This window comes from Danio aesculapii, chromosome 13, assembly GCF_903798145.1.
Source record: "Danio aesculapii chromosome 13, fDanAes4.1, whole genome shotgun sequence".
NCBI lineage: Eukaryota > Metazoa > Chordata > Actinopteri > Cypriniformes > Danionidae > Danio > Danio aesculapii.
This window is the reverse complement of record NC_079447.1, coordinates 2,559,125-2,577,557: the sequence shown is the minus strand read 5'-3', so window position 1 is coordinate 2,577,557 and position 18,433 is coordinate 2,559,125. Positions and strand designations below refer to the sequence as shown.

Here is an 18,433-nt window from a genome sequence, read left to right as displayed (position 1 = left end):
TATTCATCTATGCAAACACACAAAAAAAACCATTAACATTTTAGCAGACACTGTAAAAAGCTCATTCTTAGCCACTAGACATTACTGACAGGGTGTTCGAGTGTCATCGTGTAACAGATGTGAAAGCATGTTGTGGGTCTACTATACAGGAGTTATCCTTATGGATTATAGATAGCCAAATTTAGCAAGGTTTTTTTGTAAAAATCTACCAATCTTAGTTTACAATGTTCACATTGCTCTACTTGCATTAAATCTAAATCCCAAATATCAGAAATGACTACAGATTGTTAAGATTTAATTAATGTCAGTTTTAATGTTATTGATTAATGCACTTTACAGATTTCATTCATTCATTTTCCTTCTGCTTTTTCCCTGGTTTACCACAGCGGAATGAACCGCCACTTACTTGACAGATTTGTGCGTTTTTAATTTTAGATGGTTTGTGTAATGTGTTTTATGTTTGGGAAATAATTCTAATTGCATCTTCATTTTCAACTAAATACACTGTCTTGTCCCGATAGGTGGATTTAGAGGTTTTTGCAAAAAAGCACAAGTGGATTTAGCTGGTTTTGACGCAAAATAAAATGTACCTTGTTAAAAAACAAATTGACATTTATGAAAAAAAGTTATTTTATTTACTAGATAATAACCTGTTCATTACATATAAAATGAAACTTCTAATCCTAACTAGAGGAGCCTGATAGAAAATGCTAATTTTAAGAAAAGAAGTCTCATGGATTTAGAGGGTTTTGCATCTGAACTCTTCATATGCTTGTTTGTTGTAAAAATTCTTAATAATGCCAAAAATATTTAAATTTGTGCATCTCCTGACTAAAGAGAATAGGGATACCTGACACCTTTACGTGAATGTGCAAAACCAGGGGTAGGGGTAAAGGCAAGGGGTAGAATTGGGATTGGGCCTATAAGTCATGCACTAGTCTCGGCTGGACTCACAGTTGATGTTGTACTGGTAGATCTCAGAGTAGGAGTCGATCTGAACTGTGGCTCCTTGAGGAACCTCAGGAATCTTTCCGTCCAGTCTGGTGTCCACCATCAGATGGTCGTGCTCATCGATGCCTCTAAACTCCTGAGAAATGGTCAACTTCTCACCGCCCGGCTGAAAGCTGACATCGGCCTGACGTTTGAACTCTCCGCCTGAGAAACAGGTGATGAAAGCAGGGTATATACCGAAAGAATCAGAATCAGAAAGAGCTTTATTGCCAGATATGTTCACACATACGAGGAATTTGTTTTGGTGACAGAGCTTCTACAGTGCAACAGGATTACAGAGACAGGACAAAAAACAGATCATAAATATATTTAAAAAAAATAGAAGTAAGTAGTGAGTGCAAATATACAAATAGACAAGTGTATGCACGTGTTTATTACTATATACAACGTTATATGTGCAGCTGTTATGTGCAAATTGGCATGTAAAGTGTGTTGTTAAATAAGTGTATATGTGTATAAAAGTGTATGGCAAGTAGTGATGTTGGTTCCGCAATTATTATCATCAAGTGTTCATGAGATGGATTGCCTGAGGGAAGAAACTGTTTCTGTGTCGGGCTGTTCTGGTGCTCTGTAGCGTCGACCAGAAGGTAAAAGTTCAAAGAGTCAGTGTGCTGGGTGTGAGGGGTCCAGAGTGATTTTGGCAGCCCTTCTGCTCGCTCTGGATAAGTACAGTTCTTGGGGAGTAGGAAGGGTTGTACCAGTGATTCGCTCAGCAGTCCGAACTATTCGACGTAGTCTTTGAAGTCAGAGAGGAATCAGAGAGTGAAATTCAATAACTTTTACAAGGGACCTATTATGCTCCTTTTTATAAGATGTAAAATAAGTCTCTGTCTGATTGTGTAGTGAAGTTTCTGCTTAAAATACTCCACAAATAATATTTTATAACTTTCTGAAACTTATTTGATCCAACCTGTGCCGTTTTGGTGACTGTCGCTTTAAATTCAAATGAGATTCAAGTGCTCTTTTCAAAAGAGGGCGGAGCTACAAATGCCTGTGTGTCAGCATAGTGGCAGATTCAAAACTGGACTAACATCCTATGCTAATGAGTAGGGCCAGACAGAATCTGTGGACGTTTTTTTGCTATTTCTGCAGAGAATTTTAGTAAAAATCTGCGGATTTCTGCTGAATTATTTTGGGAGTATCATAACTAAAACCCTAATATATGAACTAAAAAATTATATCTTTTGAACTTTTATTTAATGTTTAAAATGCAATTCCAATAAGATTCACTTTATTTGGTAAACAAAGCAAGTCTCTCATATAATAACCCTACTAAAAGGCAGAAAATATTACTGTACAAACGGCATTGTACATAAATCAGATGAACATTTTCATATTAGTCAATAATATTACTGTAATTAATCTAAAAACTGAATAAATATAGATTTACACACATTTACTCAAGTAAATAAACAGAATTAATGATGGGCGGATCTGCGGAATTCTGTGCGCACAGATTCCGTGTGGGCCGACTAATGAGGAAGAGATGTCAATATTGGGCGGGGCTTTCTCCCTCTGATGACATGTAAACAGGGAGAATGTCAATCAAAGCGTTTCTGCAGATCAAGTTTACTTCTCTTGCTCTATATAAGTCAAAATGTACAATAGTACAATTTTTTTAAGTAAATACAAAAAAACAAAGGAAATAATCTTTGATCCCAAGTGTGTTGTCGAGCATTTACCAGTGTTTGTACATAATCAAGAAATCACTCAGGTACAGTCATACAAGTATTTGGGAATTTGCATAGACAAGTCTCTAACATGGGACACTCACGTAAACTGGATCTGTGAAAAGCTTTATTTTATAGTATTTTCTATGAAGGTTATGGTTCTATGGTGTTGATAAGAAAATCATGTATCTATATGGTATAGCAATCTTTCTGTAAATCTGAAATCTTATTCAACTTTTAAATATAAGTTAAAGAAATGGCTAAAGGCAAATCAAGTTTGTAATCATGTGTAATTCTTCTGTCTAACATTTTAAGAAATTCTTATTGCATGTTTTATCCTGTTGTCATATGTAACTTTACTGTTTCTGTATGTGTGATGATGTGTCTTTTGATTTTAGGTTGCCTTTTAAAATCTGGCAGGGGGCAACAGATGAAAATTAGCCCCCGTGGCTAACTCTGGCTTATTTACAGTCTCATTGTTTATTAATGAGCATTGTCCCTGTTAAATTAATAAATTACCAAAATTACAAATTAAAATCAAAAGTTTTTAATATTATCAGAACTGCTATGAGACTAATAGGATCTGAAACTTTTACTAGTACTCAAACACTGAATGAGCAATGCACTCTGAATGAAGCGAAAAGAATTTTAAGTAACCCATCTCATGTATTCTTCCCATTTTACGATCTTTTACCTTCTGGTAGAAGATATAGATCCTTCCACCTACCAGACTGTTGAACACTGATCGATAGTGTATGTAATTCTTTTGCATGTTTGCTTATTTTCTAATTGTTATTGTGTCAGAACTTGCTGAAGTGCTGTGTGAGTCTACAGAAAAATTTCTCCTTGAGGGACAATAAAGTATACAAACAAACAAACAATATCCTAAAATGTGTGATATTTGTACATTTTTGGAAAATTCTCTAAATAAAGTTGGGGAAAAAATAGACTAGTCTCACTGACCAATGATGCTGAAGCCATTCTTAAAGCCAGGCTGCTGGAGAGCAAAAGCCCATCCGATGACTCCTCCGACAGACGATAGCGGCTGCAGAGAGAAGCCGATAACAGGAGGAATGGCACTGATGGCCACATACGCTCTGCCGTCATTCACCACCACATAGGAGTGCAGGTCATTACTGGCAAAATCCACAGGCACCGGAGAGTTTCCCACAAACACCCTGCCGCTCACTTTACCGTTCATCCTCTGAGGAACACCTGAGAAAGAGCAGACAGAAGACTGTGGCTTTACTCTGACTGTACAACGAACCACACTGAGCAATAAGTTCTTATTGTGTAAAAGTAAAAAAATATTAGGAATATATATAAATATTTGTATTATTATATATATAAATATTTATTATTATTATTATCATTATTATTATTATTATTGGGCGTCACAGAACCGCAGTGGATAGCACAATCGTCTCACAGTGTAGAGTTTGCATGTTCTCCTCATGTTGACGTGGGTCTCCTCCGGGTGCACCGGTTTCCCAGAAATGTGGTATAGGTGAATGTGTGTGAATGAGTGTGTATGGGTGTTTCCCAGTGATGGGTTGCAGCTCGAAGGGCATCGGCTGCACAAAACATATGCTGAATAAGTTGGCAGTTCATTCCACTGTGGTGACCCTAGATTGATAAAGGGACTAAGCTGAAAAGAAAATGAATGAATGAATTATTATTATAGTAATAATAATTCTGTATTTTTATTACATGATTATAATATAAAATATAATAATATATACAATTTAAATATTCTAATATATATCTAATATTTGCATTATTATATTTCCAGCATCAACACCTGCAAAAGATAAAACAGATGACAGCAGTTTTACTCTGATTTTACACAAACATTGAGCAAAAAGTTCTTATTGTGGAAAAGTAGCCACAGAGGATTCGTAAGATTTTAAATAGCTAAGAATGAGGAGAATTGTAAAAATAATAATTAATTTAATGATAGAATTATTTATTTTTACTTATTAATATAATTATTAATATGTTAGGTTAATAATATTAATTCATAATTTTTATGAGTTTTTATAAACATATGAATTGAAAAATATACACAATTTAAATATTTATCTAATATTTTTATAATTATTATTGTTATCATCATCATCATCATCATCATCATTATTTTATTAAAGTGATGTTATGCCACTTTAATCACAAACAAGTCTAATAGCATTTTAAAATGTACATTTTAAAAACATTTAAATAAAATTTTTATTAAATTACATTAAAGGGTAGGTCCAGGGTGTATTTTTAAGGCTTGGTTGTGATTATAAGGTGCACAGCAATGTGCTCATGCTTCATTTGTAGAAAATCACATTATTTGTTCATATATCTTACTTTGATTATATACAGCTACTCAGCTAACATGAAAACCACTGTCATAGTTCCTTTTTCCTCCGAAAGCCCGCCCTCTGATTGGTCAACTAACATAATGTGCTGTGATTCGCATATCAACTACACATCACCAGGAAGCGTCTCTGTTATAACATTACAACACCTCTGGCCACGCCCCTTATGCGTATGTGCGTTACTTGAAGGGTTTATGACATCACTAACCCGGATGCATTTTTTTGTAGTCCCCAAACTTCGTTTGCTGTAGGCTTTGCTAAGCTAACTCTGTAAAAGCCAATGTCTCCCTTTGCACTGAACTTTGAGCATCTCACATTCAGAGATGTTGTTTATATGCACACAGCTACAATACACATCAACTAAAGTTTAAAATATGATATCGTAGTGGACCACCCCTTTAAAGAAAAAATTAAATATAGTCTTGGAGGTTCAATGATCAAATTTTCTAACATTTGGTTGCCATTTTTTAGGATGTTAAATCTCTGAAACCTGAAGCAGTTACTGTAGCATCAATGCTTGGCCATCTTGTATTTTTAGTCTGTACCTTCCAGATAAATACTAGTGCTTATACAGCACAAGCATACAACTCTTTCTAGATGTAAAACCACAAGTTTGAAAAACATGCTGCCCCCCATCCTATTCAGTTTAATATATTTCCCCTTTTCTCTTTTAATTTTTTTCTTTTATCTTTTATTATAATTATTTATTTTACTTAATACACCATACTGCCAACCTCAACTTTCAGTACTGACCTGTTTATATGCTTAATTTGTAAAATGAATGCACATCATACATATTTTTATGTACATCATATACTGTTTGCTGCACAATATTAGGGTTACACTGTGGTTTATTTTTATTTTTTAATCAATTCTGTACTGTTGTTTTTTCTAATTGTACTGTTATTTTCTATAACTGTCACAAAAATCTAATAAATAAAATTTATTTTAATATACAGAGAATCACACTAAATAATTTATTTAAAATAGTGCTGTAAGACAATTAATCACTATAAATCAAATGTAAAAAAAGCTTATGTTTACATACCATGTTTACATAATAAATTATATATTCATAATATAAAATATATTCTGTAAATATAAACTTTTATTTATGGTGCAATTAATCTTTCATTCATTCATTCATTTTCTTTTCGGCTTAGTCCCTTTATTAATTTGGGGTCGCCACAGTGGAATGAACCACCAACTTTTTTTTTTTAAAAAAGGTCCATTTGTTTTACGCAGCGGATGCCCTTCCAGCTGCAACCCATCACTGGGAAGCATCCATACACACTCATTCACACACATACACTGTGGTCAATTCTAGCTTACCCAATTCACCTGTACCTCATGTCTTTGCACTTGTGGGGGAAACTGGAGCACCCGGAGGAAACCCATTCGAACACGGGGAGAACATGCAGACTCCACACAGAAATGCCAACTGCCCCATCCGAGGCTCAAACCAGCGACCTTCTTGCTGTGAGGCGACAGCGCTATGCACTACGCCACCGCGTCACCCCCACAATTAATCTTTCGACAGTACTAATTTTAAAATATATTTCTTTACCTGTATGTTGTATGTTTACATGTATGTTGTTAAATGATCAAAATATTAGACTGAATTTGGACATTGATCATAACTTATCATACAAAAAACCTTTCTATAAACGAAATAAAACCCAAAATAACTGAACTCCTTACCATCAGGCACACACTCAATCCCGCTGCCGTAGTATCCAGGTTTACATACGCAGCATCGTCCACTTGAAGAACTCCTACATTCAGCAAACTTGGAGCATTTGTGTCCGCCACACTGCCCGGAGTTGTATGTAAACACTGCTAAAACAAAAACAACAGTCATTTTGGCTCAAGAAAATTTGTGTTAAAGGGACAGTTCACTTAAAACTGAACATTTCAATAAGGCACAATATGGAAGATTATTTTCATTAAAACATCCAGACAACACTAGAACAATGTTTTATATACTTGCTGACTTGTGTATTTACATTATCCTAAATGTTTGGAGGGCTGGGTATCGAGGTCGATACTTTTTGGGCACAATACTACCTAGTCTCAATACTCTTGATATTACAGAGTATTGAAAATTTCTTGTCATTCGATACAGTGTTTTAATACCTAGTTTACACATTCTCCCCGCGCTCACGTGGGTTTCCCCCGGGTTCCTCGGTTTCCTCCCACCATCCAAAAACATGCAACTTAAGATAACTGACTCATCCAAATCGGCACCATAAACATGCACCTAGTAAGTTGTTATCTCTTAAGAGCGATCACTATCTGTTCATTAGCTACTACAGCAGGGGAGTTCTCCAGATCTACCTAAGCTCAAACTCCCCTCTCGCCCTGCAAACGGGAGGGAGCCCCGGGCTCGAGTATCTTATAAGTTCAGGGCTCTCTCCTAGGACAGCATATAGTCACCCATAGGTTTCTGACGAACGCAACAGAAGCTACCAGTAGGCGTGGCCAACCATCGCCATTTTGTTCGCACGTCATCGCAGCGACTGGGGGTAAACAAAAAAGGTCAAAGAGGCAGGGTGTGAGAGGAGCTACAGATGCCTGCTAGCATTTTTCTTAGACAGGCTTTTCTATGGGAGAAATGCTTAATACTTCATTACCTGCGACTCGTTTGTGTTCTGACCACATGTGTTTGGTTGTACACTATATCAATAAAGTGTTTAGACTTTTAAAAACACTGTAGTAATACATTGAGCCACTAAAAATTGTTCTGCTGACGTTTTTCTACAGGAGGAAAACGCAAATTACTTCCAAACATTTTAAATATAGTCTTTGTTAGTAAATGCAAGGCTAATTATGAAATCCAGGCATAACACTGTATGACAACATTTCAGCTGACTGTGTAAAGCCACATAAAACAACACAAAAATATGATGTATATGCCGAGTTCAGCGGCTAATCAGCTGGAATCAGCTGAGGTGACGGCAACCAGCGAGACCTAGCTGTCACTCAAGTGGCCACGCCCTTAATTAAGCAGACTTTTTATCAGCTGTAAAATTGGCCATTTTAGCAAAGCTGTCAGCAAATATCTGGACTTTCTAAAGCCAGCCCTTAGAGGCCAGTCGATGAATTGCAGCTTCAGTTACTTCCGTATTGGCTTCACGAGGGACAGCGGGAGGCAGCCGCTTGGTTTGACTCTATTAAAGAAAAAAAATACCAATTGGAAGAGATGAGACGAATAATGTAATCTTGTTAAAACTAATTTTATAAACTTGGTTTCGTAAAAAGTACCGATTGGGAACCGGTACCGAATTGAAAGTACAGTATCAGTACCAGTATCGAAGATTTTTGAGTGATACCCAGCCCTAATTATATTCGATTCAATTCATCTTTATTTCTATAGCGCTTTTACAATGTAGTTTGTGTCAAAGTAGCTTAACATAAACGTTTTAGCAAATTGAAACTGTGTCAGTTCAGTTTTTCAGAGTTTAAGTTCACTTTAGTTCAGTTCAGTGGTATATAAAATAATGTTCCTATTCCAGCACAGTCCAAACATTTCGCCTCACAAGACATCAGTAACTGTTTCCATCCACACATTTTAATGCACATTTTGTAATATTGCATTTCATATCATATCATAGTCAAAGGGACTTATTGGCATAATATATTCTATAATTAATTCCTACAATCTGGAACCCCTAGTACAATTATAAAGAAAATGGGAGGTGGAGCTAGAGACAGAATTATCAGTAGACATGAGGCAATCCGTTTTAGACAATATCCACTCGTCTTCAATTTGTTTAAACATAGAGTTATGCAATTTAAAGTAGTACATAGATTACATTGGTCCAAAGTGAAACTACCCAAATTCAAACTAAATATAGAGCCTAATTGTGACCAATGTAATATTGAGCCAGCTACTCTATCTCATATGTTTTGGGCTTGTTCAAAATTAAAGGATTTCTGGCAGCTAATATTTAAATTTTTCTCGGAAGCTTTTAATACCTATATAGAACATATATATATATATATATATATATATATATATATATATATATATATATATATATATATATATATATATAGGCCATAATTTCAATTTTTGGGATCACACCACAGTCCTTATGTTTTAATAAAAGTAATAAAAGCAAGATAAACGTGATTGCCTTTGCTACACTTTTAGATAGAAGATTGATATTGCTGAAATGGAAGGAAAAACTTACTCCAACCTTTAAGCAATGGCTCATGGAAGTCCTACACCTTACAAAAATACGATATACTGTAGGAGGCCGTACTGATATGTTTTTTATCATCTGGCAACCTGTTTTAGATCACATAAAGAAGATGGACCCCTCAGTCATTTTAGAAGAGTAAAACCTTTCCTTGTTTTGTTTTTTTTTTTATTTTTTTTCTTTTCTTTTTTCTTTTCTTCCCTTATATATGAGAGTAAAATATGTTTTACTTAATATTATTTTTTATTTGTATTTTATCTTAATATCATTTATATATTTTTATATAATCTAAATGTATATGTGCGCGATGGGTTTTGTTTGTTTGTGTAAAAAAGAAAAAGAAAAAGTGAAAAGCTATTTGTACTGTATGCTTCAGATCTAAGATGTTCAATAAAAATGTTCGAAAATAAATAAATAATGACATATACAAGATGCGTATAAATTTTGAAAATGCATTTTTGAGAAGAACTTTTTATTTTATAAGAAAAAATGCACATAAACTACAATGGAAACACATTTAGTGAATAAATTCCAGCGTGCGCATCAGTATGTGTGACGTGATTTCGTTTTTTACATGACGATGATCGAATAAAAATGTGTGTGACGGGATGCATTAATGGACTTTGCAGCATATCCAGCAAATTGTAAAAGATCTGAAATGTTGTTTTGCTGATTGTAAAAGGTCTCAGCCGTCAGTCCGTCATCACAGTGCTTTCACTATTATTCTATTATTATTCCCTCCAGAACTGTCTTGAGCATCTGTCTGCGCTTTCAAAGAGTCTCAAAAGCAACCGCATTGGGTTCATTGCGTTTCGTCTTCCGAGACGCACCTCATTAAAGAAGAAAAAACACCACACTGGCCTCTTCTACAGCACTAAACTACATTTCTCAAGCCTGATATTTGCTCCAGTTTATCAGGAAGTGATCATTTTGTTCTCTTTGACTCATTAGATGGAATTGCTGTTTTATTCGCAAATGTTTTTATGCAATATTCAAGTTTTGCGCATAAATCTTATTCGCATCTTTGGATGGAAACATAGCTAGTGTGTCACAAGATGCCATGGCTATTGATTTGAATCTGTATCTGAAATTGAATATGCATTTATTTTTAATCTTAATAACTGGTGACTCTTGACTTGCATTATATGAATCACCACAATCAGGGCCACAAATTCAGCTAAAATCCTCTTTAAAGGTCTACTGAAGAAAAAAGTCATGTACATCTTTAATAGCTTGAGGGAGAGTAGATTTAATGTACAGTTAACTGAAATTGTTGGGTGAACTATCCCTTTAATGATATCAGTAAATAAAGCATTCACTCTGACCGTCGACCTGAATGTTGTCATCATTTTCGATCTCCACCACCTGTGGGTCTTGAGGTGTGAACTGAACCGTGTGCACCAGGATGGGTGGAGGGTGTTCGGGATGATGGTAAACCCCATCCAGGCTTTCCTGCTGGACGTCAGGATACACCTGCTGTTGCTGGTTTTGGGTTTCTGATCTCCTAAGTGAATCCAAAGGCAAGTCTGGCACTTCTCCAGGTGCGATGTTAGTGAAGTGAGGGAACGTCCCGATTTCATACACCCACACACCGCGCTTTCCGGAGTTCGTCTGCCTGGAAAACACATTCAACAGCATTCATGGAAAAAACACGGCCAAAGTACATTGACATAGTAGGATATAGTGTATGTGGGAGATTCTAGAATTACAGGTTCATAGGCTTATAAGAAGCTAAGAATGAAGTTAATTATAAAAATAATAATTAATTTATTGATATAAATTATATTTATTTATCTAACTCTAACTTTTTAATTATTATTATGATCATTATGATCTTTTTTAAATGGTGTTATGCGACTATAATTGCAAAAACAGTGTACTTTAAGTCTATTTTTAAATACATTTAAATAAAAAAGTACATTAAAATTAGGGATGCTCCGATCAGGATTTTTGCAGCTGATACCGAGTACCGTTTCCTTGTCATGGTGATCGGCCGATATTCAAATGCTTCAAGCTTTATTAAGCACATTTTCCCTCTAAGTATGATATTTAAGTGGAGATCTCGCCTTACCTAAGTGAATAAATTAAGATGTTGCATATAATCTCTTAAACGCATTTCTTTTTATCATTTAGGTATAAACATATCATGGACAGAAGCAGGTTTACAGAAAATAATACCACACATATAAAAATTGTAAGAAAAATTACAATCGCTCTGCTACTGTCACAGCAGCTCAAAACATGGGATATGAAATGGTTGCACTTGCAACAAAGAGACCATCACTCACGAGTCACGCCAATAGACTGTATAAACAGAGGTCACACTGCATCTGTATTAGGGGTGGGCGATATGACCTAAAATTAATATCACGGTATTTTTCATCTTTTGAACGGTGACGGTATAATATCATGGTATTACTTTCAATAGCAAAATAATATACATCTCAAGGAAGAACGGACAAAAGAAAGCCTCACTTCTATCACTCTTTAAAAGTTTCGGTTTGGGTCATTGTAAATGCTCAGTCTCGTTATGAGCTGATCTTCATTTCTCTGTGTTGGTGGAATAAAGCAGGCGAGTCAGCCGCACCAATTTATGAGCAGACAGAGCAGGATTCTCATGATGACCACCGGCGCAATTCCGCTCTTTGTTATGAGCCGTAGTTTCAGTGTAAACTTAGTAAAGGTGAGTTTCTTTGGCGATGATGTGTACAGTATTAGACTTTATATTTAGCGGACATTTGCGCTGAACACGCGGTGAATGCAACGCATCGAGATTCGGGCACCTTCTCCGAAAACACTCGATTGATCTCAGCTGGCGGATCAACATTTACCTCATGTCATGATCGCTGTCATCTGCGCCATTATTATTATTATAACTTTAGGTGAGGTTTGCAAACCTGTGCACTTTTCACTCTTCAGCCGTTTGCATTTCCTGCAGTAACAAAAGCTCCCTGTTATCTGACAGCGGGAAGCGTTGAGTGATTGACAGCTAATATGAACCAATACAGCAGCAGGGTAGAGCGATTCAGCAAGTTTATAGAGAAAATCAAATCAGATTGCACTACGACCATTATATTCAGACACACAAATGCTCCCAAATATATTATGAGGGCACATAGATTACATTTTGGGCGCTCATGCGACCAAAATGGTGGCAATTTCGAGCCCTGTAGTATAAGGACAGATATTCAGACCACAACTGAACGTTTGAAGAAAATTGAATGCCTTATTATTTAGAATTAGCTATTATTGATGTAAATGCAGCCGTTCAAGGCGCATAATTGATTTATTACGGTATTGACGGTATTAGAAAATCCATGACTATGACACCGGTGTACCGCCCACCCCTAATCTGTATATAATTTAGCTGTTGTGATGCGAGTGAATTGATCGTTCACGCCTCCACACATCATTGTGTTGTGACTCCTCTACGCTATGTATAATATTCAGGAGTACACGTGCGTCTTCCTCTGCTTGTTAACTCATTAACAAACACCTGTAATCAGTTCATGAGATTGGCGAGTACTGATTAAGTCATTAAATGATCATCCCTAATTAAAACACATTGCAGGAAGTAGTGTATGTGGGTGATTCTGGAATTGCAGGTACATTTTGCATCCCTAAGATAAACCTTTTCTTTTTCAAAAACAAGTTATCTGTAAAAATAATATTTGTATTGTATTTGTATTTTGGGTAAACTAATACATTTTTTAATAATATTCAACCTCAAGGAACATACTAACATAATTGTTAAAAATCCATGCCATGGCCCATATAAACCTAGACAGTCTTAAACTGAACTCACTCAGGCAAGTCCTTGACAGACGCCTCTGTGTCCTCTGTGTTTCGATAGTACAGTTCTTGGGTTTTACTGAAGCCGGCATACACTGTGTATCCACTGCCGGTGCTCTGGAACTGGATTGAGTCTCTTGGGTAGAGAAGAATTGCGTAGGATGATGTCTCCACTGAAGCAATGACCAGCTGAAATGTGTTCCTCTGAGTAAAAACAAAAACATGACTGATAAAGTTAGCATTTTTGTGCAATCAACTGCATTCATGGTTGTTTTACTGTAATCCACATATTCAGCAGTGAGAATAATTAAATGTCAAACTAAAAAATAATACACCTAAATTAATATGTTGTGGGAAAATTATTAAATAAAATTTGTAATAAACATGAAAAATCAAGAGAAATATAAGAAATCGAAAGTTTTGTTGAAATTTTGTAGCTTTTAATATTTATATTTTCAGCAATAACTTGTTTTAATTTAAATGTATTATCTTTCTGTTCTTAAAAATGTTCAGGGACCAAACTATTAAAGGATTTTCAAGAGTTCAAACTTGATGATTGATTATAAAGCTTGTTTGGCATGCTGTCCCAGGAGAGAGCCCTGAGCTCAGAAGATGCTCGAGCCCGGGGCTCCCTCCCGTTTGCAAGGCGAGAGGGGAGTTTGAGCTCAGGTAGATCTGGAGAAATCCCCTGCTGTAGTAGCTAATGAACAGATAGTGATTGCTCTTAAAAGATAACTACTTACAAGGTGCATGTTTATGGTGCCGATTTGGATTAGTCAGTTAGCTTAAGTTGCATGTTTTTGGACAGTGGGAGGAAACCGGGGAACCCGGGGGAAACCCACACTCGCACGGGGAGAATTGGTAAGGACTAGAACCAGTTACTTTCTTGCTCTGAGGCAACAGTGCTAACCACTGGGCCACCGTGTCACCCATCTAGGAAAGGAGAAGGAGTAGGGGTGGAAGGGGGGATTCTTCAAAACGAAGATGGCTGTCATATGGAACTAATTTATAGTGGCTTAGGAATTGTCTGATTGGTGAATCATAAATTGGATAATGCAGGACCGGCCGCAAACAATCATAAGCACATGATCCTCTCAAAATTAGTTTAGAAATAAACTTCACTTAATGGATATAACTGTTTAATAAAACTGTTTTGTTTATATGCACCAAAATATATTTGTTACATTCACTGAAAAATGGATTGAAATATTCATTTTCAACAGTGCGCGTCTTCATTTATGCCGAGCACTGTATATTACATAAAAACCTAAAAGCAAATATTGTAAGTATATAAATATATATTATGATATTAATATTACTACTTTACCAATTCTCTTTATATTCAAGAAGACATTAAATTACTTTCTTAGAGTCTTAGGCTCAAAACTTCTAAAGCAATATGTAAATTATGTAAAATATGTAAAAAAAAATAAATAAATAAAAAAAACATTACTAATGCTTTGCTTCTTAGACTTTACACACCTGAAACTTGTCTATAGCACTTGTTCACTGCTGCTCTTATAGTTGTGTAAATTGCTTCCTTGTCCTCATTTGTAAGTCGCTTTGGATAAAAGCGTCTGCTAAATGACTAAATGTAAATGTAAATGCATTTGCACAAAAACAAAAAACACCGTCCCATCCTTGCTCTAGCACTTCACAGATTCTTTGTATAATTAGCACTTCTTGAGTGTATTGGCTCTTCTTGTTGAATCGCTGAATGCCTCCTCAATAGTGTATATGCCAGGGGTGCCTGAACTTTTTCTTATGAAGGGCCAAAAACCAAACTTGATTGAGAGCAGTGGGCTGAAGATATGTATTTCCGACAAAGTTGCCATGGATAATTTCCTCATTTATTTTGAAAATAAATTGAAAACATTACTTTAATCATATTAACTAATGCATGGTATATTTTTTACATTTTATAATGGCCCTATTATAATGAAAACAGAATTCCATTTACAACGCAATGGAGTTTAATGCCGAATACACTAGCCAAGCTGCCTTTGCCTTGATTTGCTCACTGAGGATTTCTGAATCGTGGTCTATACATTGAGCGACAGTATGCCTAATAACTTCAGCCCCATTGACACCCTCCACCAATGCATTGATCAAATTAACAATTGGATGTGCCAAAACTTTCTTCAGTTTTTCTTCAGAGTTTCAGTAGTCATGTCAAAGCAGTAAGAAAATAAGCATACTATCATTTAAAAAAACATTGCAAGAATCAGATGCTTTGTTTCCAGACTTAGAGAAACTTGTTGATGCTTTTATCAGCAGCAGGGTGGATTACTGTTACCGCCTCCTCACTGGCCTTGCCAAAAAGACAATCAGACAGTTGCAGCTCATCCAGAACGCTGCGGCCAGAATTCTGACCAGAACCAGGAAATCAGAGCACATCACACCTGTCCTCAGGTCTTTACACTGGCTCCCAGTAACATTCAGAATAGATTTTAAAGTATTATTACAGGTCTATAAATCACTAAATGGCCTAGGACCTCAATACATTATAGATATGCTGACTGAATACAAACCTAACAGATCACTCAGATCTTTAGGATCAAATAAACTAGAAATTTCAAGAGTTCAGTCAGAGCAGGGTGAATCGGCTTTCAGCTACTACGCCCCACACTGCTGGAATCAGCTTCCAGACATTAGGCACATTCACATCAAGACTGAAAACTCATCTGTTTAGCTGTGCCTTTGCTGAATGAGCACTGTGCTACGTCCGACAGATCGCACTATTGTGTCTTTCTTTGCTTTTTCATTCTTCTATAACCTGTTTTAACACATTTTAATCTGTTTATATCTGTTTTTAATCACATTTGTTTTTATTTTCTTATACTTGTCTCTTTTATTCATGTTTATCTAAAGCACTTTGAATTGCCACTGTGTATGAAATGTGCAGTATAAATAAACTTGCCTTGTCTATGTTAATTAAAAAAAGGGATTCATTTACAACATTTAATTGAAACATTTGTTTTTTTGTAGCTTAACAATAAAATAACTTAGTGAAGGGTTACTTTAAATTAAAATGCCAATGTGTATTAAAGACATCAAGCCCAACCCTTCCCAAAATTCTCCCTCTCTTCTCAGATGGAATGGTGGGCCAAATCAAAGGTTACCATGGGCCAACTTTGGCCCTCGGGCCCCAGTTTGGGCATCTCTGGTATATGGAGAAGGACTTTTCATTTTCAGTGACTCAAGCACTTCCGGTGAACTTTACGACATTACAAAATCCACTTATTTAAGGTCTGTTTGCTTTTGAAATCAGTGATCTTCACTGCCTGATTGATATACAATATAAAGTGGGTCTCAGAATGTACAAGAAGCTCTGGATTAAACTCCATTGTCCCGCACCATGTCTTTAAAATACTTATTTTGATACAGTATTTTCAATGGAGTTTCTGCAGTAGCCTGCTGCTCATGACTGTGCTTGTGTTTAAACGGCTTTTGATTTTATTTTACACTTCAATAACTAAATCAATGCTTAAGTCTAATTATGCGGTTATATTTTAATTACAATGTAACCGCACTGCTGTAAAAGGAACCTTGTGAAATTGAAAATAGCCACATTATTATCTGTTTTTTGTCTCTGTAATCCTGTTGCACTGTAGAAGCTCTGTCACGAAAACAAATTCCTCGTATGTGTGAACATACCTGGCAATAAAGCTCTTTCTAATTCTGATTCTGATTAACTTTCACTGGAAGTTTACCGGTAGGGGAAAACCCTACTGTACATATCTGTACATATACCCCATTGACAAAATGATTTAATGTAAATCTCACTCTTATGCTGTGCTCCAGTCCGTCTCCTCTGCTCTCTGCCTTGTGAGAAGCCACATCGAGCCACGTAACCACCAGAGCATGGATTGGATTCACCAGGTCGTCCTCAGGAAAAGCTCTATTGATGTGATCAGCCGCCCGCTGCAGAACAGCCGTGCTGGAGTCCTGCCGGAAAAACACCTTTCCTACGCCGTCACTGGTGTCCAGGTCACCTTGCAGAGCCGCGATCATCTTAAAACTGGCCGGCATGTTTTCCAGATACTCCGATTCTCCTGTCGGCTTCTCCAGAGATACAAAGCCATTGGTGTTGATCTAAATGTGAAACATAGCAGAATTAAGGGTCATTCACACATGCATCTGTGTGTCTAAAAACATTTATAGAGTTAGAAAAAAACACACCTTCTCTGCTATGTTAATGTCAAATAAAACAGTTGTCATGCCAACTTGCTACTGTAAACAGAAGCTGAATTCTTCTGATTGGCCCAGTGCTTTGGAACTGACATGATGAGTGGTGCTGAATGTACGTTTATTTTTATGTCAATAAACAGTCCCTTTAGGATTGGGTCATTTTGTGATCGCTGAATTTATCGCAAAATAAAGCAAAAATTTTGCAGATCTCGCATTTTTTCCTGAAATCCCAAGGATTTCCTGCAAATTCGGGGTCTAGATGCTTTCTAAGAGGTCATCATGACACTAGCTATGTTTCCAACCAAAAATGCAAATTAACTTTATGCGCAAAACTGGAATATCACATAAAAGATGTGTGAATAAAGCAGCATTTCCATCCAACAAGTCAAAAATAATTAAATCGTCACTTCCTGATTAACTGGCGCCAAATATGTGATGTTTTATAAACAAATTTGGGGAGGAGCACGCGCAGAAGTTTCAGTATCAAATACGTCATTGACAATTATTCTATTATCCAATCAGTTCTTGACCAAACCCCTATATATACCAAAGCTGTCTTACCTGCAGCATTACGACTTTAGCAATCCTCCACCACCCCGTCACCTCACCTCTTAAGCATTACAATCCCGGGGGGAGCGTTCTGGGGCCGGGCTAGATACTTCGCTCGAATTCCAATTCCTCTCTGTTTCCTGATAAGAGGAATAACTCGAGTTTGGGTGTCTTCCCCGAGCTCAGAGCCCTCTCCCCGGACAGCACGCCAAATACGCTTACTTTCGTAACGTTATTTGATGAGGTAGGAGAAGCTGCGTCAATCTTTTACTTATTTAATAAATGACTTGTGCCTCAGAAGACGATGTCGACACACAATACATGCGTGGTGGCAATTGACGTCATAAGACGCAGAGCACAGACTATCTTCACAGCTCCTTTAAGTAATTAATAATATAATAACACTAATACTGAAAGGGTTACGCCATTTTAGAATGACTGAAACAACATTACAGATGTTTTACAGTGTGCTCAGCCTGCTGGTTTGTCCATTCACACACATTTTCATCATCAAATGATCTCATAACAAAATCACATGCCATTTTTAATGCGTGGTAATTTGTGTGGTAAAAGTGTTTTCTATTTATTATGTGCATTTTCAAAATTAATACGCATATCGGCATTTCTATAAATTGATTTTTTTATGCGCATT

The 18,433-nt window shown here is 36.3% G+C and overlaps 1 protein-coding gene across 2 annotated transcripts in view; it reads right to left on the bottom strand.

Annotated features, from left to right (window-relative positions):
• nid1a (nidogen 1a) overlaps positions 1-18,433 on the bottom strand; it is a 68,992-nt gene that overhangs the window by 40,331 nt on the left and 10,228 nt on the right. Inside the window, exons 2-7 of one of the 2 annotated variants that reach the window (XM_056470526.1) lie at positions 16,828-17,136; positions 13,055-13,245; positions 10,575-10,864; positions 6,746-6,883; positions 3,645-3,896; positions 955-1,155 (exon numbers count right to left, since the gene is read on the bottom strand). In XM_056470526.1, coding sequence (XP_056326501.1) covers positions 955-1,155; positions 3,645-3,896; positions 6,746-6,883; positions 10,575-10,864; positions 13,055-13,245; positions 16,828-17,136 — 1,381 coding nt within the window. The remainder of the gene's footprint in view (positions 1-954; positions 1,156-3,644; positions 3,897-6,745; positions 6,884-10,574; positions 10,865-13,054; positions 13,246-16,827; positions 17,137-18,433) is intronic. The other variant, XM_056470528.1, reaches the window with a different exon arrangement.